This window comes from Leopardus geoffroyi, chromosome E2 (assembly GCF_018350155.1).
Source record: "Leopardus geoffroyi isolate Oge1 chromosome E2, O.geoffroyi_Oge1_pat1.0, whole genome shotgun sequence".
In the NCBI taxonomy this organism is placed as follows: domain Eukaryota; kingdom Metazoa; phylum Chordata; class Mammalia; order Carnivora; family Felidae; genus Leopardus; species Leopardus geoffroyi.
This window is the reverse complement of record NC_059335.1, coordinates 7357752-7381357: the sequence shown is the minus strand read 5'-3', so window position 1 is coordinate 7381357 and position 23606 is coordinate 7357752. Positions and strand designations below refer to the sequence as shown.

At 50.4% G+C, this 23606-nt stretch overlaps 2 protein-coding genes across 3 annotated transcripts; both read right to left on the bottom strand.

The window, feature by feature from the left end:
- Window positions 1-4182: 4182 nt before the first annotated feature.
- Window positions 4183-12823, bottom strand: KLK6 (kallikrein related peptidase 6). Of its 2 annotated transcripts, XM_045441685.1 has the most exons (7): window positions 12695-12823; window positions 11885-11935; window positions 11411-11455; window positions 10948-11104; window positions 7316-7563; window positions 6072-6208; window positions 4183-4872 (listed from the first exon to the last, which is right to left on the bottom strand). In XM_045441685.1, exons 3-7 carry the CDS (start codon window positions 11451-11453, stop codon window positions 4720-4722), a joined length of 738 nt encoding a protein of 245 aa, XP_045297641.1. In that variant the 5' UTR covers window positions 11454-11455; window positions 11885-11935; window positions 12695-12823; the 3' UTR covers window positions 4183-4719. The 2 variants fall into 2 exon arrangements, with proteins under 2 accessions (XP_045297641.1, XP_045297642.1); XM_045441686.1 differs by lacking the exon at window positions 11885-11935 and having other exon boundaries at window positions 12695-12817.
- A 4399-nt stretch (window positions 12824-17222) lies between these two features.
- On the bottom strand, window positions 17223-21985 carry KLK7 (kallikrein related peptidase 7). Its single transcript, XM_045441683.1, has 6 exons — window positions 21885-21985; window positions 21418-21551; window positions 20793-20952; window positions 20364-20611; window positions 20040-20176; window positions 17223-17998 (listed from the first exon to the last, which is right to left on the bottom strand). Exons 2-6 carry the CDS (start codon window positions 21488-21490, stop codon window positions 17843-17845), a joined length of 774 nt encoding a protein of 257 aa, XP_045297639.1. The 5' UTR covers window positions 21491-21551; window positions 21885-21985; the 3' UTR covers window positions 17223-17842.
- Window positions 21986-23606: the final 1621 nt, after the last annotated feature.

Here is a 23606-nt window from a genome sequence, read left to right as displayed (position 1 = left end):
GATCCCCGGGGCGCATTCCCAGGTAGTGAGGCGCCCCGTCAAGCCTCAGCAATCACTCCTCCTGCCTGCCCCCCACCTCCACCTCCAGAGCACCCCCCCCACCCAGTCCCAAAGGCCACTCCCTAATTCCCTGGCCCGGGGGATGGGGAGGGGTCTCCGCGGGGCTGGGCCACCTCGACCTGCAGCCCCTGCCCCCCAGCCTCGCATTCGTGCTTCTGACCTGCTCTGGGCGCTCTTCTTGGCGCCAGGATTTTTCTTTATTTTCCATGCCTTATACTCCTTCCGCTTCTCTCTGTCCCCGCCTTATAGCCTTCCCACCCGTGTCTCTGTTTTTCTGTTTTTGTTTTTTTTTCCAAACTCTCACAGCCTTCTTTCTCTGTTTTTGCGTCCCTCTAAATCTTTCTGAGAATCTCTCAATATAAAGCGTCCACCAAGTATCTGTTTTTGGGTGTCTCCCCCCATCACACATCCCGTCCCCCGCGGCCACCTCACATCCCCCCCCACCTTAGGATTCCCGTGTCTCTGTGTGCCTCGGGGTCTGTCTCTCAGCCCCCCCCTCCCCCCGCCTTTTTCTGTGTCTCTAACCCTTGCACTTTATCCGCCTCTGAGGTTCTCTCTCTATTTAATGGTTCTGATATTTATTTATTTTGGGGGGGGGGCGGAGAGAGAGAAAATCCCAAACAGGCTCCACACTCAGCTTGGAGCCAGACTCAGGGCTCAGTCTCAGGACTGTGAGATGGTGACCTGAGCTGAAATCAAGAGTCAGATGCTTCACGGACTGAGCCGTCTGGGCGCCCCTAGACTTCTCATCTTATTTTCCTTTACTTCTCTTTTGCTTTTTTTTTTTTTTTTTTTTTTTTACAGCTTTGAGGTATAACCGGAGTACAATAAACTGCGTATATTTAACGTGTACGATTTGATGAGTACGATTAGATGAGTTTTGACATACATACACCCAACCATCACCCCAGACAGTGAGCAAAGCCATCACCCCCCTAAGTTTCCTCCTATCCCTTTACGTGCCTGTGATTCTCAGTCTCTGTCTCTCTATACCTCAGGGTCTCTCTTTGCATCCTTCCTTCTCTAATACCTCTCTTTCCTCGGTGATTCTATCCTTCTTCATCTCCCTGTTTCTGTCTCTGCGTGTACATCATTCTGTCCCTCTGTCTCTGTCTGTCCCTCACTGGCTCTGAGTATCTGTATCTCTGTGTCTTTCTGTCCCTCAGCCTCCCTCGCCTTGTATTTTGGAAGCCACTTTGCTAAGGGATCCCTCACCCTTCCTCCTGTCCCTCACCCTGAGGCGGGAGCCACAGGGCAGAAAGGGGCAGGGATCTAGTCCGGTGGGGGGGAGGGCGCCCCCCCCCGCCCCCCGCCCCCCGCAGAGGCTTTGACTGGGCTGGCACAGCCAGGCGTGGGTGAGAGGGTTGGGCAGGGCCACCTGTTGATGGGGAAAGAGGCCAGAATAAGGGGTGGGTGGCTCTTGGCCCTGTCGGAAATGGGGCACTGGGTGGGGAGCCCAAAAAGTGGTTTCTCTATCACCAGTCCTGGGTCATCTGGGCTTGCCTTTCCTGATCTTTTCTCCATTTGGTCTCTTCTTTCTGTCTGGCCCCAGCTCTCTGCATCTGTCTCTAACAGGGTCTCCAAGTCTGACGCACTGGGATGTAAGAGCCCCTTACTCACTCGACAGCTCCTTACGGGGTACCAGACTGAGGTGAAAAAAACCAGACAAGGACCCCGGGAGATGATCCCTTTGGAACTCACATTCCTTGAGGGTAAAACCGAACTGCACTGCTCGCGTCTGTAAGCCTGCACCTGTCTCCAAGGTTTTAGAGACCTTGAGGTTGCTTTCCGTGTGTAGGGGAAAAGAAACTATTCTGAGGTTTATCTTGATTATAATTTATATTGCATATATTAAAGTGACAATTCCAGCGACCCAGTCACTTCTTTACTTAATCTTTCAATGCTGGCTTATAGCCCTTTCAATTCTAGATCTGTCTTTTTTTTTTTTTATTCTAGGTGGTTCTTTACAATAATGTTTGGTCTCATTTACAAACTAAGCCAATCAAGTATCTTCAAACATTTTAAACTACATTTCTAAAACCAACACATTCAATCTCTTCCGGAAGCCCTTCAGATTTTGGACATGCATTTAAGCGAATTTACACACCTGTGCACATCACACTTGTGCATAGGATCAACGTTATAGTCTTTCCAATCTCCCAACACTGGACGTAAATTTGGTATGACTCCAACTTAGCACATAGGCTTGCTGTGGAGATTAAGTGAGTGAATACACAAAGTCCGTAGACCAGTGCCTGGCATGTGCTAAGGAAGTGTTTATTATTAGTCGTATCCATTAAAGAAGATAATTCTTGGGATGCCTGGGTGGCTCAGTCAGTTAAGCGTCCAGCTCTTGATTTCAGCGGATTTCTCACGGTTTGAGAGATCGACCCCCACGTCAGGCTTTGCACTGAGTGTGGAACCTGCTTGACATTTCTTCCTCCCTCTCTGCCCCTCCCCTGCTTGCGCTCTCTGTCTCAAAATAAATCAATACCTTTGAAAAAGAAAGACAATTCTCTCTCAATTAACTGAAGTTGATTTAGTTCTTCTGGACATCCACTGACTGGCTCCTCCTGGTGACTCTGGCGCATTTCATGGCCCTATTTGTCATTCATAACCTTCAGAAGGGATTGGTCAAGGCGGGCCCAGGCCATTCACGTGACAATATTCCCATGTACACACGAAAATCAGCCACTCCCTGCCATCATGTGGCTTGATCAACTTTCACCTTAGATTTTTAAGACATGCATATATGCTTTTTCTCTAAATCTGAAGACCGTTGCAACTGAGGGTCTCTGTTCTTTTAAGACTCCCTCTGTCTTTGGACCACATGACTCTCTCATTATAGAATAACACACGACTGACTTTGAACATTTCCCATGATGCGATTGCTCTGTTTAACAACTTCCAGTTTTGTTCTATGCTGTGCTGGGTAAAAATAAAGTTGCAGTAAATATTGAAACAGATGAATTGCTGTCTCTGATTCTCCCTCTGTTCCTAAATATTTCTCTGCTCTTAAATCCAGCTCCCATGTAGAGCCCTCTTTTCCCTCTCTCTCTGGGAGCCCCTACCCATCCCACTCACCTCCCTGGAAGGACACCTGGCTTAGAGGCTGTTTTGCCTTCCTCAGAGATGATGCATAGGGGTTGTAAGAAAAGAAGGCTTCTCTGAGGACAGGGACAGGCCTGGGACTTGGGGGTAGAGGTGTGTACATTGGTTAGGGATCACGTATGGTGCATGTTGGTGGGAGAAGCCCAGAAAGCATGAAGAAGCCTGGTGTCTGTTCCCTTCATTTCTTAGGGGGACCTACAGTCTCTCCTCCCCTCTGTCCATTGCTCTCCCTTCAAATGGACCACAGCAAGATCTTTCTGGTGCACAGATCTGACCCTGTCCTTTTCTCAAGGCCCTCGGGATCAAGGCCAAGTGCTTCTTCCTGGCATTCAAGGCCAACACTGCCTTCTACTGACCCACACTTTCAGCCACACCACCCACTCCTCCTTCCTCAAACCCTGGCTCCCTCATCCTGAGTGATTTGCCATCACCTGAGTGTTGTGCCATCTGGGGCACACCTGATGTTCTCACACCCTCAGGACTTTCTACAGGTTCTCTCCTCTATGAGAATGTCATCCACCCAACCCTTTCCATACAGTGACCCCATATTCAGCCCCCTTCCCCAGACCACCCAGCCGCCACTCAGCCCTCCTCTCTCCCTGCACTGTCATTTCAATCTCCTCCCTGGCCTCCAGTCTCCCCTCTCTGGTCCATCCTGTACAAAGCCACAGTGCTGCTCCTGCTCACAAGCCTCCCATGGCTCCCCACTGCCCTCAGGAGAAAGTCCTATCCTCTCAACCTAGGGTCCGCGGTCTTTTGGGATCTGGCTCCTGCTCTGCTCTCCCATCTACACACAGTGACCTGCCAGCCTTCTCACCTCCTTGCTTTCACTGCTACAAAAGGAGTGGAGGGGAGAGAGCCACCATGAAGGCTAGAACCAGGTGGAGTACTCACAGATGTCTTCTTAGAGGGGAGGAAAAACCAAACTGGGCTGTAAAAGGTAACTAAGAATATCCGGGTTTCAGAGAGGCAGACATGGAATAAAAGCAAAAAAAAAAAAAAAAATCACAGTAATAATAAAATCCACTCTTTATTGTTCAAGCAGGTGTGTTAGGGTGTCAGGGCCTCTTGTCTGTGTTCCACACGTTTGAAATCTTGAATCTTCCCAATGACAGCTGCCACCTAATGAGGAATGTCCTGTCATTATCCTTATGTTACAGATGAGAAAATCTACAAAGTGAAGGAAGTCACTTCCTAAGGGCAGACGACTAGCAAGGAGCAGAAATTTGCCAGACTTGTGACCACCCCTCTGCAGGAAGGAGTAGAGCCCATGAGACAACCAGGAAAGAAGAGATGCTTGGAAGGAGTTTTCTTGTATTCTCTTAGTGGTGGGGGTAAGACCTTAGCTCATATCCCCACTTGCCCCCAGTGATGCGAGGATGGGGCTGGGGTAAAATCAGGGTGAATTTGTGCTGTCACGTCGCTGCTTTTATTAAGCATTAGGGGTTGGATCTAGGCAGGTGGGGGGAAGGTAAAGTCTTGGTCAGAGATATTCTGGAGCCAGCAGGTGGGGGTCACAGGTCAAGAGTTGGATGTCACATGTCAGGGTTAGTTGGTCTGAATGGTTTTTCGGATCCAGTGGCCATATCTGCAGACATCAGTGTAGACTCCTGGCTTCTCCTTGGATCCACAGGGGACATTTCCCCATGACACAAGACCTCGGAGACGGTCTCCACACACCAGCGGGCCCCCGGAATCACCCTGTGGAAAAGAGGGAGAGAGTCAGATACAGAAACACACACAGAGAAAAGAAAGAGAGACAGTGACTCATGGCTGGTTCAGTCGGTGGAGAATGCAACTCCTGATTTCGGGGTTGTGAGTTTGAGCCTCATGTTGGGTGTAGAGATTGCTTAAAAATAAAATCTCTTGGGGGGGGTGGGGATGCCTAGGTGGCTCAGTTGGATAAGCGTCCGACTTTGGCTCAAGTCATTATCCCATAGTTTGTGAGTTTGAGCCCCGTGTCAGGCTCTGTGGTGATGGCTCAGAGCCTGGAGCCCGCTTCAGATTTTGTGTCTCCTTCTCTCTCTGCCCCTCCCCACTCGTGCTCTGTCTCACTGTCTCTCTGTCTCAAAAATAAACAAAACATTAAAAAAAAAGAGAAACTATTAGTTGTAATCAGGCCCCTCTTTACAAAAGCCAGATCTGAACAAGTTCACACTATTTCTAATCTGGGGAGTGGGGATTGGGTTCCCATCTTTTTGCTTCTCTTTTTATTGAATCCACAGGGGATAATGGGTACTAAGTTAACTGACTGCAACAATCATTCCACAATATATGGAAGTCAAACATTATGCTATACACCTGAAACTTCTACCGTGATGTATGCATGCATGTCAACAAAACTGAAAAGACAGTTTTGGAAATGGGGTCTGTCTGATTGCCCTTTCTTTGCGTCCAACTTGCTGTGTATTGTTTTCTCTGTCTCTGTCTCTTTCTCCCTCTTGACTGGTCTCTTCACGTCCCTCAATGCACTGGAGTAAATTTTGCCATAAATAGGAGAGATCTGATGGATGATGGGGAAAACAAAACCCCCAAGTTAAAGGAGGTATTTGGGAGTGGGGATGAGCCCTGTCTCTCTGCAGCTGTGGTCTGCCCACCTCCAGAGCTCGGCCATGTCCAAACAGGACTTTCAGGGGTTCTGTCTGAGGAAGGATGGTCCCCTCACACCATCTGCCTCCTTATTGTGTCTCTCTGGTTCTTGACCTCTCCATCTCTGTCCTTGTCTCTTCTACTGGCTGTCTTTATATCTCTGCCTGTTCCTGGCTGTGTCTCTGAGTATCAAATTAAGACTCTCTCCCTGGGATTGTCTCCCAGCATGGAAAGCTCTATTTGGGTCTGTGTATCTCTCTCTTCCTGTCTCTGCTCTTGGCTATGTCACTGGCAGGTCCTGGTGGCCTCACCTGGCAGGAATCCTTCCCGTACTTTTCATCCCCAGCACACACCATGTTCCGGGTGATCTGGCTGGGGTAGGCACGCTCACACTCCTCATGGGACACCAGATGGATGTATGCACACTGGATGGTGTTAGGAAATCCACCTGCAGAGAAAGATGGGCCAGGCTCATCTCACAACCTGTCCTTCTCACGTCCTCACCAGCGATCTTCCAACCCCTATGAGTCACCTCTCCCCTATTGGTCCTTACTTCCACTGATTTCCTTCTTCCTATTTGTCTTTCTTTCATAAAAACCCATTGGCTCTGACTCTTGATTGGTCCCTCTTTACATCATTCTTTCCTCTCATTGGCCCTTCTTCCTTATTAATCACCTTTTCTCCGGGAATCCTCATTTCTTATTGGTTTTCCCTTTCTGTAAGGTTCTGCCTCTACTCTTCTCCTTCATTGATCCCACCTTCTTCAGTTGTTCCAAGGGACCTCTAGACTCTATTCTGTTAGTCCCTCCTCCACCCTTTCATCATTCACTGGACCCTTCTTTCCATTGGTTCATCTTGACTGGCCAACACTTGACCATTGGTGCTTTCCTAACTGGTTTCATTCCCCGCCCCCGCTCCCATTGGCTCTCCCTTCCTATTGGCCCTTCATCCAGTGGTCCACCTCCCTCATTGGCTCTCCCTTCCTATTGGTCCTTCACCCAATGGTCCACCTTCCCTTTTTGGCCCTTCACTTACCGGCCCACCCACCTTCAGTGGTTCCTGCTGACCTATTAGACTTGTTCCTCCCCCAGTCCTCCGTCTAGTGATTCCTCTTGACCATTGACTCTTCTTCATTGGTTCCTCTCTATTATCACTCTCTACCCCATTTGCACTCTCAATTAACATCTTTCAGCTGGCTGCCATGCTTTATTGATACCTCTTCTTCCATTAGTCCATCCTCCATTTATCTCTTCTTGATCATCTGTGCGTCCTGATTGGTTTCTTTTGATCATTGGCCTCCTTCTTGATTAGAATCTTCCCACGACCCTCCTTTTTCATTGCTCCTCCATCTTATGGCCCATCTCTCCATACCCTTCACTCATGGGTCTACTTTCTCCACTGACTGTTCACTCCTTCGCCCTACTCCCATATTTGCTTCCCCTCCACACTGACCTTTCACACATTGACAGACTGCCCCATTGGTCCTCACTATGAGCCCACCTCCTCCATAGCCTGTCACTCATTGGCGCTTCCCCATCACCCTCCTCCTACTGACCATCGGCTGTCTTGCCCCAGCCTAGGATGTGGCAGCTGGTGTGGTTGGCCGAGCAGTCTTGCTCCAGGGGGAGTGGTTGAATGCGTTCAGAGAATTTGGCTGGGTGAGACAGGCGTAACAGCATGATGTCCTGGTCATGAGTGGCAGCATTATAGCCAGGGTGGACCACAGCCCGGACAACAGAGCTCTGCTCCTGGAAACTCTCCCTTTGCTGAAGGTTGTGTTTTCCCAGGTAGACCTGAAGATTCCTGGGAAAGAGGAGGGCTGGGTCTTACCTGGAGCCCTTGGACTGCAGCTGAGACTTCAGAGAGGGCTGTGATGGCAAGAAAGGGTGGCCTGGTGCACCATGAACCATCTGTCCTGTTCTCCTCCCAGCTCAGAAAGTGACAACTTCATCCTTCCAGAATAACCTTGGAGACTATTCTTGACTCTCTTTATTTCATGCCTCACACAAAAGCTGTCCAGAGATCCTTTTGGCTCTCCAAAGTATATCCAGGACGTGACCACATCTCGCCCCCACTGCTGCCATCTTGGTCTGGAGCCATGACCTCTTACTAGAATGTTGGCAGAAGCCACCTCACTGGACTCCTCGTTTCTGCCTTTGCCCTTCCACAGTCTGTCTTCCACAAAACAACCGGAGAAATTTTAATGACATAAAATATCCTGCCTCCTCCTGTCCCTCCTCTGTTCAGGCCCCTCCCATGACTCCCATCTCACTCAGAGCAAAGGCTAAAGTTTTCACCCTAACCCACAAGGTTCTGCACATCCTATCTTCATCACCTCTCAGATATCACCTCAACCCACTCTCTCCCTCTCTTCTTCTGCTCTAGCCACACTTGCTTCCCTGCCTTTCCTTGAACACAGCAGTCATCCTATCACCCCAGGGTCTTTGCACTGGCTGCTCCTTCTGCCAGCAACTCTTTTCCCCTCATAGCTGCATGGCTCCCTCCCACACTTCCTTCAAATGCCACCTTCTCAGTGAGGCTTTCCCTGATGACCCAATTGAAGTGCAAATATCCATCCTAGTATGCAAGTCCTATTTCCCCTTCCTGCTTTCTTTGCCACTAGAGAACCTACCATTACCATCTGATATATCTTTATTGTTAAATATTTACTTGTTTTATTTTCTTTCTTCCTACCATAGCAGCACTGTTCAATAGAACTTTCTCAGGCATGCAGCTGTTTGATATGGTGGCCACTAGACACAAGCGGCTACTGAGCACTTGACATGTGGCCCCTGGATTTGTCATCCCATTGCATTTTTCTTAATGTAAATTTAATTGGCCATTTGTGGTTACCACATTAGGTGGCACAGCTCTAGAATATCAAATGGGATTTTTGTTTTGTTCAGATATAGCGTCCTCAGTGCCTAGACCTGTGTCTGTCATATTTATGATAGATAACCAATGAACATTTGTGAAATGGATCAAAGAGTCACTCCTTTGCTCAAAGTTTTCTCATGGCTCCCCATTGCCCTTGGAATAAAATTCCTTCCACCATCCTCTACCCTGCTGTGAACCGGTAAATTTCTTAGTGCACTCCAGACTGTTTCCACCTCAGGGCCTTTGTCTTTGCACTTCTCCTGCTCTAAATGCTCTTCCTCCCTCTTCCTTTGTCTGCCCTTGTTCATTTTCCATGCCTCAGCTTGAACTTCATCTCATTAGAAGGTCCTTCCTGACACCCGCCTCTATCTAAAGTGGGTACCTCTGTTTTTTTTTCTCTTAGGGAACATCCCTGTTCTTTTCCTCCACTAGACTTAGGGTAATTTGTAATTATATGATTTTCCATGGGTTTGTTCGTTAAAAAACATTCTGTGCCTTTCTGCTCCTGTGTTCCCAAGAATAGAGGCTCTGTATTTCTCTCATCCACGGCTGAGTCCCCACTGCTCAGCTCAAATCTGGCTCTTAGCAGATGCTTTGATCAATGTGGACCAAATGGATGAACGAGAATGGTGAGCGCAATGCCTGAGCATGGGGGGAGACCGTGCAGGGGACCCTTAAGTCCATAACCTTGCATGATTAAACCCCTCCCCCCACAGTGGGGAGTGGCACCTGTAGGTTTACAAACACTTGAATTGCCACTTACTACATCTCTGAGTCTCAGTGTCCTCATCTGCAAAATGGGGCCGAGAGTCCCTTACTGTGGAGATTCCAGGAAATATATATATATATATATATATATATATATATATATAAACCGCTTAACTCAGCACCCGGTCTGTAGTTAGCGTTGAACAAAATGGCAACTGTTAATCTAACTAGTGGTCATTAGTGCCCTGAGGATTAGTCCTGGGCCTTCTTTGCTTTTCTACCTGTGTCCACTTTTTGGATGATCTCATCCCACCTTGTGTTTAAATACCACTTATTTGTGGTGACACCTTCAGGCTTACCTCCAGCTCTGACCTCTCACCGGAGCACCTGTGGCTGACCTTCATGCTTCTTGGACATCTCCCTGGTATCTCAGAATCACCATGGGCTAAAGCAAAATGTCTGACACGCCTCTGACCACATCCAACCTGGCTCTCTTTCCCTCTCCCCTGACTCAGAGAGACACCACAGAACACCCACTTGTTTGAGTCAAATACCTGGAGGTCAGCCCTGCTTCTTCCATTCTACATCACCAAGTCCTGCTGGCTGAGTCTCAAAATACCTCCCAAACTTTCCACCTATCCTCCGTCCTCACTGCCACCACGCTGGTCCGAGCCATCATCCTTAGGTTAATCTATATGCATCCCTTCACTTCTCCTTGCCCAGCCCACTTTCAATATGGTAGCCAGGGTGCTCTAAAGAAATGTGAATCAGGGGCACCTGGATGGCTGAGTCGGTTGAGCATCCGACTTCAGCTCAGGTCATGATCTCGTGGCTCATGAGTTTGAGCCCCACATCGGGCTCACCGTGGTCAGCCTGTCTGCGGGGAGCCTGCTTTGGATCCTCTGCCCCCCTCTCTCTGCCCCTCCCTTGCTTGCACTGTCCCAAAAATAAATACATTTTTTATTTTTTTATTTTTATTTTTTTTTAACGTTTATTTATTTTTGAGACAGAGACAGAGCATGAACAGGGGAGGGGCAGAGAGAGAGGGAGACACAGAATCGGAAGCAGGCTCCAGGCTCTGAGCCATCAGCCCAGAGCCTGACGCGGGGCTCGAACTCACGGACCGCGAGATCGTGACCTGAGCTGAAGTCGGACGCTTAACCGACTGCGCCACCCAGGCGCCCCAAAAATAAATACATTTTTTAAAAAATGTGAATCAGATCGTGCTGCTTCCCTGAATGAAACTCTCCAGTGGCTTCTCACTGCACTAAGAATGAAATCCAATGAGCCATTGCTGCCTACAGGACCCCACACGATCTGATTCCCCAATTATAAGGTCTGTTGTTCGTAAAGGTAGCAATCTTGCTTGTCCTTTTCACTGTTGTATCCCCAGGGCCCCAGACAGTGCCTGACAGATAGTTAATGCTCAGTTAAATACTGGCCAGATGAACCTGGTTACCAGGTGGCCTTGTGCTGAGGCAGGGGGATGTGTGTGTTACTTTGTGCCTGAAATCTGCAAGACACCCCCCCCCCCCACACACACACACACGCATCCAGGCCTCACTGCAACTACTCCTCACTCCCAGAGGGGAGACTACTCACGGCTTTTTGCAGTGGGCAGCGGTGAGGACCCACTGTGGGTGAATGAGAACCCCTCCGCAGAGCAAGTGGTCTGATGTGTAGAGGGCAGCTTGGTAGGGATGAGACGTCTGCTCACACGGTCCGCCATGCAGCACCTTATTCTGCTCCTCCGCCCAGGCTGAGAGAGGAAGGGTCTGAGTCAGGGAGGAGGCCTGGAGACACCGGGTGAATCCCCTAGGGTGAACCCCAGGTCATCTCCTTCCCACCCCCACCCTCAAACTCTTCCCCATCTTTCAGACCACCTCCCACTCCCCTTCCTGCCTGCGCCCCCCCCCCATGCTTAACCTAGCTCCCGACTTCCTCCTCACTCCAAGCCCACCCCACCTCCATATCTCTGCGAAGCCCATCCCCATCCTCAAACTCCTTCCCACCAGCAGCCCCCACTGCACCCCAAACTGCCCCATCCTGTCCCCTTTCTTCCCACCTGCGGCCATCAGGATCAATACTACCAGCGTCTTCGTGCCCATTCCTGAGAAAGGAAGCCAAATGCTCCTCAGTCTCTGCCTCAGACCAACCCCCGCCCCAGGCCCTTCCTCCCACCCTCCGCCACCGCCCCTCCACTCCAACCTGCATGTTCGTCTGACCCTTGACATCTGTCCTTCACCTAGCCTCCTGATTTCTTGTCACTCTAAGCATGACTTCCATCCTGGGGTCCCACGAGGGCGGGCTGAGCGAGAAGCCGGAACCGCTGGGGCGGGCAGCGGCTCACGGTGTGATTCTCGTTTAGTCTCTAACTCCTCTGGGCTCCAGTGTGGCTGCCTGCCCACAGAAGGGCATGGCCCAGGAGGGGCTCTGAACTTCTTCCCTCCCCATGGGGTTTTTCTTCTGCACCTTGGCTCTGTGCTTACCCTGTCACTCACCCCACACCTGGAGGCTCTGGGGTGCAGTGTAATCTTACCTGCTGGGGGCCGGCTACCTGGGGGTCCAGAGGACTCCTGGCCGAGGGGTTCTTGGGTTGGGGCAGGGACAGCACGTGCGCAGGCAGATAGACAAAGAGGCAGAGAGAGTCAGAAATGCAGGGTGTTGTGGGGAGAGACGGGACACTGAAAGCAGAGAGGGTGCCTAGGAGCCAGAGCCAGTGAGACAGACAGCAGAGGATGTATGGGCTGTGGGGCCCAGGCCAGACAGACACCCGGGCTTCCTGGCCTCCCTGGAAGAGGCTGTTCCTGTCCCCAGACACTCCTGGTGCTTCCTTTTAACCCCTGTCTCCCCAGGTCCCTGAGGCAGGAGGCCGCCCCACCCTTTCCTCCTCACCCAGACCTCCCACACACATTCCTTCCATCCCCACGGCCCCATGGCCCTGCTCCCGATGACCCCTGACTGGGCTTCCATGAAAGGGAACACCAGCCCCTGAGTGCACTGGGGGACTGGACTCCTGGGTCTGAAGGAGGAGAGGCTGGGGGTCAGACTCTAGGTTCTGAGGGAGGAGGGGAGGGGGCCCTGGAATTCTAGACCTTCAGGAGAAGGGCCTAGGCATGCACACTTTTGAGCCTAAAGGAGGAAAGATGGGAACTTGTCCTCCTCAGTCCCTAGACTTCTAGGTCCTTAAGCAAGAAGATGTCTGAGGACCCAAATACCAGTGCCCAGGGGAGCAAACAGTGCCCCCCCCACCCCCAGCCTGCAGGGATCCCACCACCTCTGGGCCTGCTGCCCTCAGGTGCTGAAAACCAGGCCGCGTGGGTCAGTGGGGTTGGGGTGATTCACGCACCTGCCCGTAAGTCCCTCTGTGGGTGCTGACGACCTCCGTGTCCCCACCGTAATCAGCAAGCCAGTGAGAAAGCATGTGTCACCAAGCTGGCATCCGCCTCTGCCCTGGGCTGGGGCGCAGGCCCTGGCGCTGTGGGGAAAGGGGCCTCGAACAATCGGGCTTTGTCCGCCCCCAACACCCAGTGCCATGCTCCCAGAAGCTCCGTTTCTCAACCTCTCTTCCGGGCAGGCGGGCGGCTGTGTCAATAGCTTCCCTTTGTCCCTGTCTGACAGTCCTGTTGCTGTCCTTTGATTGTCCACCCACCTCTGCCCGGATATGAGGACCTCTGACCCTCCTGGTCCCCCTGCTTTAAGTCTGCCCACCTCTGAGGTCTCACTGTCCACCTCTGTCCCCTCTGGCCACGGTGAGGGTGTCTCCACATCCGTCTCTCTCTTTCTCTCTGTTTTCCTGTGTTTCCTCCGCCTCTTTCCCCATCTTTTTCTCTGGATCTCTGTCTGTCTCTCTCCCTATTCTCTGAGTCTCTGTTGACACTCTCCACATCTCTGTCTGCTTATCCTCCCCTGGCTTCCCCTGCATTTCCATGAGAAGCCTGTGCCCTTGCCCAGATGTGGGTTAGTTTAGGGAGACGGGAGGGTTTACGATGAGATTCAACGTGTAGGGAGAGGCTGGGAAATAAGCAGGGATGCAAGAAAACGCGAGAGGGATGTGGGAGTGCGAAATGGGGGCCTCGGGTGCTATGGAGGGATCCAGGGGGATTTGAGGAGGTAGGTGCCTTTGAAGCTGGGCCTTGAAAGTCGGGCCTGGGGTCAGGAGAAGCAGGGCGTAGAGGCCTGGCTTGTGGTGGATGTGGGCTGACGAGCAGGAGTGTGGCCTCGGGGAGGGAAATAAAAATGGATGTGATGAGCACAGAGCATGAGAAGGAAAATGGGGACTTGTGGGCCGATCACTGGCCATGAGGATGACTGGTATTGGGAATGTCCACCTCGGCACCAGCTTGGGCCTGGCACTGGGGGATGAAAGTCAACATTTGGCATTCAAAGTGCTCTCAGACTACTCCCATGCTCCCAACCTCCTCCAGGCCCCTCACACCCACGTTCCCACTGAACTCAGCATCTTCTCAGAACCCGCCATCCTCCCTGACAGCCGACTGGATCTCTCACAGCCCGGCCCAGCACCTTCTCTCTCTGTTGGCTCCCTCCTTTCCATCCCCATGTCCCTGATCCCAGCTCAGACCTGCTTCTCGCCCACCTGGAGCACCACCCTGGGCTCTTCCCCCTTCTCTGTATCTTTCCCTTGACCCCAGAGGGGTCTTCCTGCGCCCAGAGCTGACCCTGCCCCTCTCCTGCTCATAGCCCTGCTCTGGCTGCCCCATCATCCCTGGGACAAAGTCCCAGCCCCTCAGCCAGGTGTTGGGAGACCCTTCAGCATTCAGGGCAGCACTGGTCAATAGAAATATAATGCCAAGTATACGTGCACTTTTAAATTTTCTAATAACCACAATTCTTTTTTTAAATAGTAAAAAGAGGGACATCTAGGTGTGGCTCAGCTGGTTGAGCATCCAACTCTTGATTTTGGCTCAGGTCATGATCCCAGAGTCGTGGGATCGAGCCCTGCATTGGGTTCCGTGATGAACATAGAGTCTGCCTAAGGTTCTCTCTCTCTCTCTTTCCCTCTCCTTCTGTCCCTCTCTCCTGCTTGCTTTCTCTCTCTAAAATAAAAAAAAATTAATTACGGGCACCTGGGTGGCTCAATGAAATGTCCGGCTTTGGCTCAGGTCATGATCATGTGGTTCGTAATTTCAAGCCCCACGTCAAGCTCTGTGCTGACAGCTTGGAGGCTGGAGCCTGCTTCAGATTCTGTGTCTCCTTTCACTCTGCCCCTCTCCTGTTTGGGCTCTGTCTCTCTCTCTCTCTCTCTCTCTCTCAAAAAATAAATAAATATTAAAAATTTTTAGCAAATTAAAAATTAAAAAAATTTTAAAATAAATAGTAAAAAGAAACAAGTTCATTTTAATATTTCATTTAACCCAATGCATCCAATATTGCCATGTGAAATCGAAATAAGAACATGTTCAAAGATAGTTTGCCTTCTTATTTTTTGCACGGTGTTTGGAATCTGATGTGTCTTTCCCTTACAGCACATCTCATTTAGAACTTGCCACATTTCACAAGTCAGGAGCCACCGTGGTGAGAAACCACCACATTGCACAGCCCAGCTCTGCCCATGGGTCTCGTGCTCCAGCCATGAAGATTGCTCTCTCACCTCTGGGCCCTCACCCATGCTATTCTCCCTCTCCAAATGCTCTTCTCACCTTCCCCTGGCCACAACTTGTCTTTCAAGTCTTTGCTTAGATATCACCTCCTTCAGGAAGCCTTCCCTGAACACCTTCCAACTTCCACTCCCTGCACTTGGGTTAGTCACTCTCTCACCTAGGTTCCCACAGCAGGTGCCTCCCCCAGGTCACCTTGGACCGTAAGCATCTGGATCCACATCACCCCCTTCCCCCACTGGATCATGAGCTCCTTGAGGGCAGGCACTGAGGCTAAGTCACCCCTGTGTCCCAAGTGCCCTCACAAGACCTGGCCCAGAGGAAGCCTTAGAAAATGTTGACCAAATGATTAAATGACTTCATTACACCCACTCCCATTTTACAAAGAAGAAACTGAGGCTCAGAGAAGGAAGTTAATTACTCAACATCCAACACCCAGGAAATGGTGGGGCCTTTTGGATTGGAACTCAATTTCCAACATGGCGGTAGACATGATCCACCTTTTGGTGCTCCCACTGGGTGTACCTTACCCGAATAAGGGATGGGAGGGCTAGGGGGAGTTGTTGAGAGAGCCTCGTGGGAAAGGAGGGAGGTGATAGGCGGTGTGGAGCTCCACCTCTAAGAGCCTCTAGAAGAGAGATAATGAAGTCCCCAACTGCAGGCATCTGCCAGTGACCTTTAGGATTCTGCCCTCTCTGCGTGCCACGCATGCTTATGTACAAGATGTTTTTCTCCAAATTGACGTGCTCTGCAAAAGTCTTCAATAAAGAAAACGTGTTACAAGAAAACTTTGAGAGTGTAAGCAAGGAAAAAAGTGCCAGAAATTACAGACAATAAGAGCCAATATGGCTTCAATTGACGGCTTATTCCATGTTAGGCACTGTTCTAGCACTTTCTGAATATTAAGTTTATTTAATCTTCATAACAGACCTGGGAAATAGGTGTTATTTCCCTCACTTCAAGGATGAAGGAAGAGGAATGGGGAAGTCATGTGCAAATAGCTTGTAGGGGCTGGAATCCAAGAAGCCTGGTTCTGGAGTCAGTGCCTTTGTCTACTATGCTGAGCTGTCTGTCCAAAAAGAAAGGAAGTAATTTTTTAAACAGTCCAACAAGAGCACTATCTCAAGTCATTGCAAACGAACCCACCCCCACACTTGTATATGGGAGCTGCCAAAAGGGAGGGCCAGGTGTCTCCAAGCTGATTTAGTGCAACTTCGAGGTTTCATTACTTTTTAAACTTTAGATCGAATATTGATTTGGGGCGACTTGCCTGGGAGAGGAGAAGTTGATGGATCTTCATGGAGGATGGTGGCTGGAAACCCTTGACATTCCTTACTTAAACTTGACACTGATACAGAGGCAGGAGGGGCCAGGGGACACCTGGGTCTGAGGGGAGAGGTGCTGGAGGCAGGGATGCTTAGGTCTGAGGAGGGGTCTGGACTCCTATGATTTCTGCAATATGGGGAGGAGTAGAGGAGTTGGAGGCTAGGAGAGACTTGCCAAAGAGATGAGATGGGGAGAGGAAGGATCTGGAGGACAGTGGCTCGGAATTCTGGGGGAGAAACTGGCAAGGAGGCAGGAGGGTGAGCCTTGGGCTGGAGAGGATCCCTCTGTCAGCAGCGTCTGAGGTGTGATTGCCCAGAGAGCCTTGGATGGCATGAAGCCAGGGGCATGGCCAGTCTCTGAGTCACAGGGGACTCCTCCCTCCTCTCTTCCAGAGGTCCCTCCCCTGCCTTCTTTGAGAATAGGACCTCACCGACCCAAATTCCTTCCCCCATCTTCCTCTGGCACCTGGGATGCTGGCTGCTCACTTTGGGTGGGCTCTTGGGGGACTCAGGTGTCCCATCTCCCCGCCAGCCCTATCTTTCCCGAAAACTTCCTTCTTTCCTGGTTTGCCACCTGTGAAATACTCAGGAACACTTTCACGTCCTTTCCACCCCAACGAGGTAGGCTTATTCTCTTTTTCCTCCGCCCTTCCTTCTTCCCTCTTGACCTTTTCTTGCTCTCTATCTCTCTGTCTCCCCCATTTTACAGAGGAGGAAAACTAAAATCTGGGAAATGGACAGAAACAGGTCACTAGGCAGGGAGCAGGGCGAGGGCTCAAAATCAGATGTGTCTCCCTCTCTTAAGGGTCCCTCTCCCCCAGCCTTAGATCTTCAGAGCTTTTCCACCTTTGTTTGCATGTTGCAAAAGTGCACACCCACAGAAAATAAATGGAAGGAAGGAGGCACCCTGTAACTACCACTGAATGCAGGTTAGTACATGTCTTTTCAGATTTTATTCTGTGACTATTTCATTTCACATGGCTAGAGTCACACACACATATTTGTATCTCTTTTTTCATGTTCCATCATACAACACAAACATTCTTGAATAACACTAGCAATGCTGCAAAGTTATTATCCTTAACAACTTCCTAACATCCTTGTCCCAAACGGGCCTACTATTGATCTAAACGATCCACTGATTTGGGACATGTTCAGTGTTTCCACTGTTTTGCCAGGATACGGTTGTGATGAATTCAAACCTTGCTCCGCAGTTGGATTTTTAGTTTATTTTTTCAGTAATATCTTTCTAAACCAGAATCACAGGGTCAACGGTGGTAACTAAGGGTCTCAATTTACCTTGCCAAACTGCCTTCCATAAAAATTGCATGATTTACAGTTCCGCTGGTTAAGAGTGCTGGTCTTTACCAACACTGAGGTTTTTGTGTGTTAGGCCTTTGTTAATTTGATTGGTTTACACACATGGCATATTGTTGAGGTTGTAATATGTCTTTGAGGAAAGGTAAGGTCAAATAATGACAGTTCATCATGTCCTTATTTCTGTAAATTTCTTGTTCCAGGAGTATAGATGAAGAGATGGGAGGTATGCAAAGATTAGCCATGCCTTCTCATGGTCTCATTTATCCACTTGAAGTACTTGCAGACTTGGGTATAGACACCTGGGTCATTGGGTTGGCCACAAGGGAAAGTTCCCCAGGACACCAGGCCTTGCAGGGTACCTTTGCACATCAGTGGTCCCCCTGAGTCACCCTGGAGAAGAAAGGGCAGATTAGCTTTCGTTTCAGAGCAACCACCACAGACATGTCCACAGTGTGTAGTTATCACATCTCTGTCCTGCCAGACCATGAACTTCCACTCTGGCCAATGGGAAAAGACTCATGGTCTCTGGGGACCAGTGGGAGAGCACAAATTAGTGCTGGTCTGGAGAGAACCAAACGGCTATCTGAAGACATCGACTTGTGCCCCAGCCAATGGGACCAATCACTGGGAGGTGAGGGAGCTTCCAGAGGTTAGAGTCCCACTTACTTTCCCCTCGTTAAGGACTCTTTGCCAAGCCAGAGGGAGAAGGAGCATCGTCTCCAGAGAATGGATACATGCCCCTTGAGCATGAAAGGGGAACAGGGGCAGGGCCGATGACATATTTCACAGACCGCAGTGCAAAATGAATATGCGGCCCCCTTGTTCAAAAATTATTAGAAGTCCAATGCGCTATCCATTGCGCGACGGAGCCACGCCCCCTTGTTCAAAAATTATTAAGAGATTCAAGACAACAACAGAAGTGCGTTAAACCATGTGCGGGACTCTCCCGAGTGTGGAGGGAAGCCCTGTGCCACTGCACAACTTGCATATTCATGACGCTGGCCCTCACTAGGGAAAAAGCCCCACCCCCTGCCACTCTCTAGGACACACATCCTTGTCTCATCCCCCCCTCATCTCTAACACACACCACCCCACTTCCCCTGAAAACTGACTGTACCGATGTGGGCAAAGAGAGTGGGGGTACAGAAAGAAGGGTGGAAAGAAGGCAGAAGGAAGAGGGGGACAGAGAGGAAGAAATGTAGGGGGTGGAGCAGAGATGAACACAGGTAGAGACAGGTAAATAAAAAGAGTGACAGCGGCAGACGAGAGAGAGAGAGAGAGAGAGAGAAGGAGGGAGAGAGAGAGGAAGATGGAAAGCGATGACATTTAGAGACAGAGAGGAGGTTATAAAGATGATGAACAGGGTTCCTGGGTGGCTCAGTCAGTTAAACATCCAACTCTTGATTTCGACGCAGGTTATGATCTCATGGTTCCTGAGATCAGGCCCCATGTCCTGTGTCTGTCGGCACAGGCTCAGAGCCTGCTTGGGATTCTCTCCCTCTCTCTCTCCCTCAAAATAAATAAAATAACTATTAAAAATAAAAAGATGAAGGGGGAGCAAAGAGGAAGGGGAGATAGTTCCTTTCCTAAAAAGCAGGACCGGGATAAGGTGGAGGAGACATTAGCTCTGGGCACAAAATCTCAATAATTGCAGTAAATAGTATTGTAATGCAATACTTAAAAAAAAAAAAAATCAAATTTGGTATGAAAAAGTCCATGCTGAGCACGGTATCCCAACTTTAGGTAAAGACAAGGTCAATACAGTGCTATGCTGCATCATTACTGGAGACCGAGGCAAACGAATGATTCAGTAAGACTGATTGCTCTTTACTGAAAATTCTGATATTTTGCTCATCATGGACTTTTCGTATGGATTTTATTTATTTTTTATTTTTTTAAATGTTTATTTACTTTTGAGACAGAGAGAGAGAGAGCATGAATGGAGGAGGGGCAGAGAGAGGGAGACACAGAATTCGAAGCAGACTCCAGGCTCTGAGCTGTCAGCACAGAGCCTGACGCGGGGCTCGAACTCACGAACTGCAAGATCATGACTTGAGCCGAAGTCGGACACTCAATCGACTGAGCCACACAGGTGCCCCTGCACGGATTCTAATTTTGTAGAATATTGCATTAGTAGAATATGATGTATTTTGGCATCCGCTTGAAGTTTGGGCTTGAAGCCAGGGCCTCACTTGCCTGTCTCAACATCATCTTTCCCACTGCCATTCTGCCCCATCCCCAGGGTCATGCCAGCCTCCTGGGCTCCCACTACTGCCCCAGCAGAGAACAGGATAGAGAGAGCTAGGAAAACTGGCCCTCGGGTGGGATGGGATACGGCATCCACCGAAGGTTCAGCACCAGGGTCAGGTGCACAGATTCTGTATTGTGGGGACGACAGGGGAGCCAGGGATGGGGACAGGTGGAGTCTCACGTTGCAGGCATTGGTCTTGGAGTTGGGGATGCCAGCACACAGCATGGACTTTCCCAGCAGGTCCTTGTAAACCTTCTTGCAGTCCTGGGAGGAGATGAGTCTGACATCTGTGCACATTAGCGTCGATGGAAAGGTCACTGGTGGAGAGAGGGGGTGGTCAGTCAGAGGCCTGGACCTGGGGCCCCCAGAGTGCTTGGACCCTGAAGGAAGATGGGGCTAGAGGCTCAACCCTCCAGTCATGAAATGGGCCTGACTCCTTGTCTCTGGGGTCCGAGGGAGGAGGAGTCAGGAGCCAGGGCTCTTGGGTCCCTGAGACAGCCTTACCATCCGGGCTGGTGGTGGTGCCCCAGCCAGAAACGGTGCATGTGGTCCCAGGGGGTTCACAGCGGGAGGACAGCTTGACTTTCCTCACACTCGACGACAGCCTGGCTTGGTGATCCAGCTTCACAAGCATGAGGTCATTAACATGGGTCTGAGTGGAGTAGCCAGGGTGGCGGAATGATTGTGTGGCCCGGATCTTCTGGGCTCTCTTATCACCCAGCTGATCACTGCCCATGTGCACCTGGTACTCACTGGGACGAGACAGTGGCATTCGGAGAGAAATTCTGTCATTGGGAGAAGGGACAGGGACCTCAAGGGAAGCAGACAGAGACCCCAAGAGAGGAGGAGAGAGACCCAGAAGGAGGGGGGCCGAGACCCTGAGAAAGGGGGACAGAGACCCAGAGAGTGGGTTCCACAGTCCTTGCCACATACCTCATCTTGCAGTGGGCAGCGGTGAGCACCCACTGCTCATTGAGCAATACACCTCCACAGTGAAGCTGATTGCCCCGGAGCAGGGCCACCTGCCAGGGTTGGGAGCCTCTTGTACATGGGACTCCATCAATAATCTTCTCCCCACTCTTGTCACCCTGGGCTGGATACAGACATGGAGGGAAATGTGGGTAGCGAGCATCAAGGGGGCTGAAGAGGCAGCTGATGGTTTTGGAGAGAAAGATGGAAAGAGACAGAGAGACAGGAGAATGCAGAGGTGGAAATGGAGAACAGTGCAGAGAACGCAGGACATGGCGGTGGAGAGAGACAGAGGGAGTCTGCTCAGAAACCCAGGAGAAGCATCTTGTCTGGAGGCAACCACTGAAGCTTATGGGAGCAACACTGAGTGCAGGAGATGGCCTGGAGGGCACAGAGACCCCAGGAGTCAGAAGGAAGCAGGAAAAAATAGGGCAGGAGGCAGAAGAGTCTTGTTTTCCTTGGGTGGAAGCCGCTGCAGGGGGAGGGTCCTGACTCAGGGAGTCCTTGGAGAGAGAGGGCCCTGGGAAGGGTCAGTGGGCATGGAGGGAGACTCCAGGGGTGAAGCCAGGCCTCCCAATTCAGCACTCACCTTCTTGTGCAGCAGATCTCAGGGCTAGAGACCACAGTAGGATCTGCAGTGGCAAGAGAAGGGATCCTGCCATGGTGGCCTCTCTGAGCCTCGCCAGGGGCTGCCAGGCAGAGGAAGGGCCTCTTCTGCTGGGACTGGGGAGGGCAAAGAGTTCAAGAAGCAGTAGTCCAAGCCCCCAACTCTCCCCCAGCAGACCCAGGGGTCTCGGCCCCAGCCCTTCCTCCCTCAGACCCAGGAGGCCAGGCCTCCAGACCTCCCTTCTCCTTGGGACCCAGGAATCTGGGTTCCCATCCCTCCCCATCTACAAGTCTAGGTCCTCAGTTCCTTTTTCCCTGACAGACGCCAAATGGCAGACTTCCAGCCCCTCATCCCTCAGAACCGGGACTCCAGGCTCCTCCTCCCCTTAGGAGCAGGAGCCAGCTGTCCAGCCAGCCTCATCCCGCACCCCAAACGAGGCCCCTTCTCACCTCTGGAGGGTCTGATGTGATCTCGGCTCCAGACTCAGTCGGGAGCCAAGCGTGTCCAGCCCTGTGCAGGGCGGCCCTCTTATACCACCTCCACCCCCACGCCCGCCCCCAGCGCCCTGGGGTGCAGGTGGAGCCGGCTCTGAGACACCCCCCTTCCTGTGTTCGCAGTTATCTCGAAGCCCTGAGGCGGCTAAAGCAATTGGCCGCACTCAATTCTTTCTCCACCCTCCCTCTGGAGGCCTGGGTCGGGCGGTACCCAGCCAGTTCGCCCCCGCCCCTTCTGGTCCGACGTCTCTCATGGCCTGCCGCTGGAGAGACCAGGTGCTAGCTCTGAGGGGGGCCACAGGAGCTGGAGTCAAAGGAGGGCTGAGCTCTGGGATTGGCCTCCTCTGGGGCCATTTTCTTGTCCTTGTTCCCCCTTAGGGGCGACCTACCCCCAGTGCCCTAATTCTGACCAGCTTGTGGGAACCTGTCCAGTCTGGATCCTAGTGGTGTCTTTGAGCCTGAACCCACTCCCAGCCCTGATATAGGGATATGAATTAAAAAGAGAGTGTTTTCCCTAATCCCACCTTACTAAATGCTCACCGTTGTCATCATCTACATAGATTTCTATCATACTATGTATTTATAACAACAACAAAAAAAAAAACCCTGTACTAGGCATTCCATAATATAACTTTTTTTTTTCCTCTGTAAAATGCCTTGAACAATTTTTCCTGGTAGTTTATTTAGATAATTTCCTCTTCCTTCCTTCCACAGATAGTATTCCATTCTATGATTGTACCATGATTTATGTAATGTGTTTCAAACTGGAGTATATTTGGATAGTTTTAGTTATAATAATGCTGGGGTGAACTAACTTCTTTGTACATTCATCTTTGTTCCTTGTGTTCATTCAAGTATCCTTTGGACATCTACTCTGCCAGACACTGTTTTGCTCCTGGGGACACAGCAGTCAACAAAGCAGACAAAAATTCCTTCACAGAGGCTCTCCTAGCAGGTGGAGACCATGAATACAAAAATAAGTACATAAAATATATTGTTTGTTAGGTGGTGGTAAGTGCTACGGAGAAAAATAAAAACAGGAAGAGGGATAGGGAGTTCTTGGTTCTCTCCACTCTCAGAAATCCCTAAGGTTATACAGTTGGGAACAATGATTAGAAAGACTCCCATGTGAAGGTGACATCTTAGCAAAATCCTGAAGGAGATGATGAATAGATCCATGTAGCGACTTCTGGGTAGTGAGTTCCAGGCAGAGCAAACATGCAAGTGTGAGACTAGAATATTCTAACAGGGAAGAGGTTTTGACTGGAGCTGAATGACCAAGGGGGACAAGGTCAGACCATGAGATCAGAGACATAACAGGACTCAAAGGACATAGAGTCTTGAAGACCAATGTAGAACTTAGGCTTTTACTTTAAATGAAATGGGAACCATTATTTGATTATTACTTGAAGGCAAATTCCTAAAAGTGGAATTGCCCCGACTTCCAAAGCAGACCTCCAAAATGTAACTGGTTCCTCAGCTATCAGCCCAAATCTCATCTGAATGCCAACCCCAACTCTATTCTACCTTTGTCCCATAACATAATAGGCATTATTGTTGCCTACCCAAGCATTCACTCATTCTGCCTTTCTATGAGCACCCCAATTTTGATTGGATAATCTTTCATCCTTACACTTTAGTGCAGTAAAGCACCAAACATGAAACCCATACTCTGCT

What these genes read in the sequence shown, in the direction of transcription:
- KLK6 (XM_045441685.1), bottom strand. Translation starts at nt 11,453, where the DNA reads ATGGGCACGAAGACGCTGGTAGTATTGATCCTGATGGCCGCAG. An exon ending in ATTGATCCTGATGGCCGCAG is followed by an intron (nt 11,105 to 11,410) that starts GTGGGAAGAAAG and finishes TTCCTCTCTCAG; the next exon opens with CCTGGGCGGAGGAGCAGAAT. An exon ending in GCTGCCCACTGCAAAAAGCC is followed by an intron (nt 7,564 to 10,947) that starts GTGAGTAGTCTC and finishes CCTCTTTCCCAG; the next exon opens with GAATCTTCAGGTCTACCTGG.
- KLK7 (XM_045441683.1), bottom strand. Translation starts at nt 21,490, where the DNA reads ATGGCAGGATCCCTTCTCTTGCCACTGCAGATCCTACTGTGGTCTCTA. An exon ending in GCTGCCCACTGCAAGATGAG is followed by an intron (nt 20,612 to 20,792) that starts GTATGTGGCAAG and finishes GTCTCGTCCCAG; the next exon opens with TGAGTACCAGGTGCACATGG. An exon ending in CCAAGACCAATGCCTGCAAC is followed by an intron (nt 17,999 to 20,039) that starts GTGAGACTCCAC and finishes TTTCTTCTCCAG; the next exon opens with GGTGACTCAGGGGGACCACT.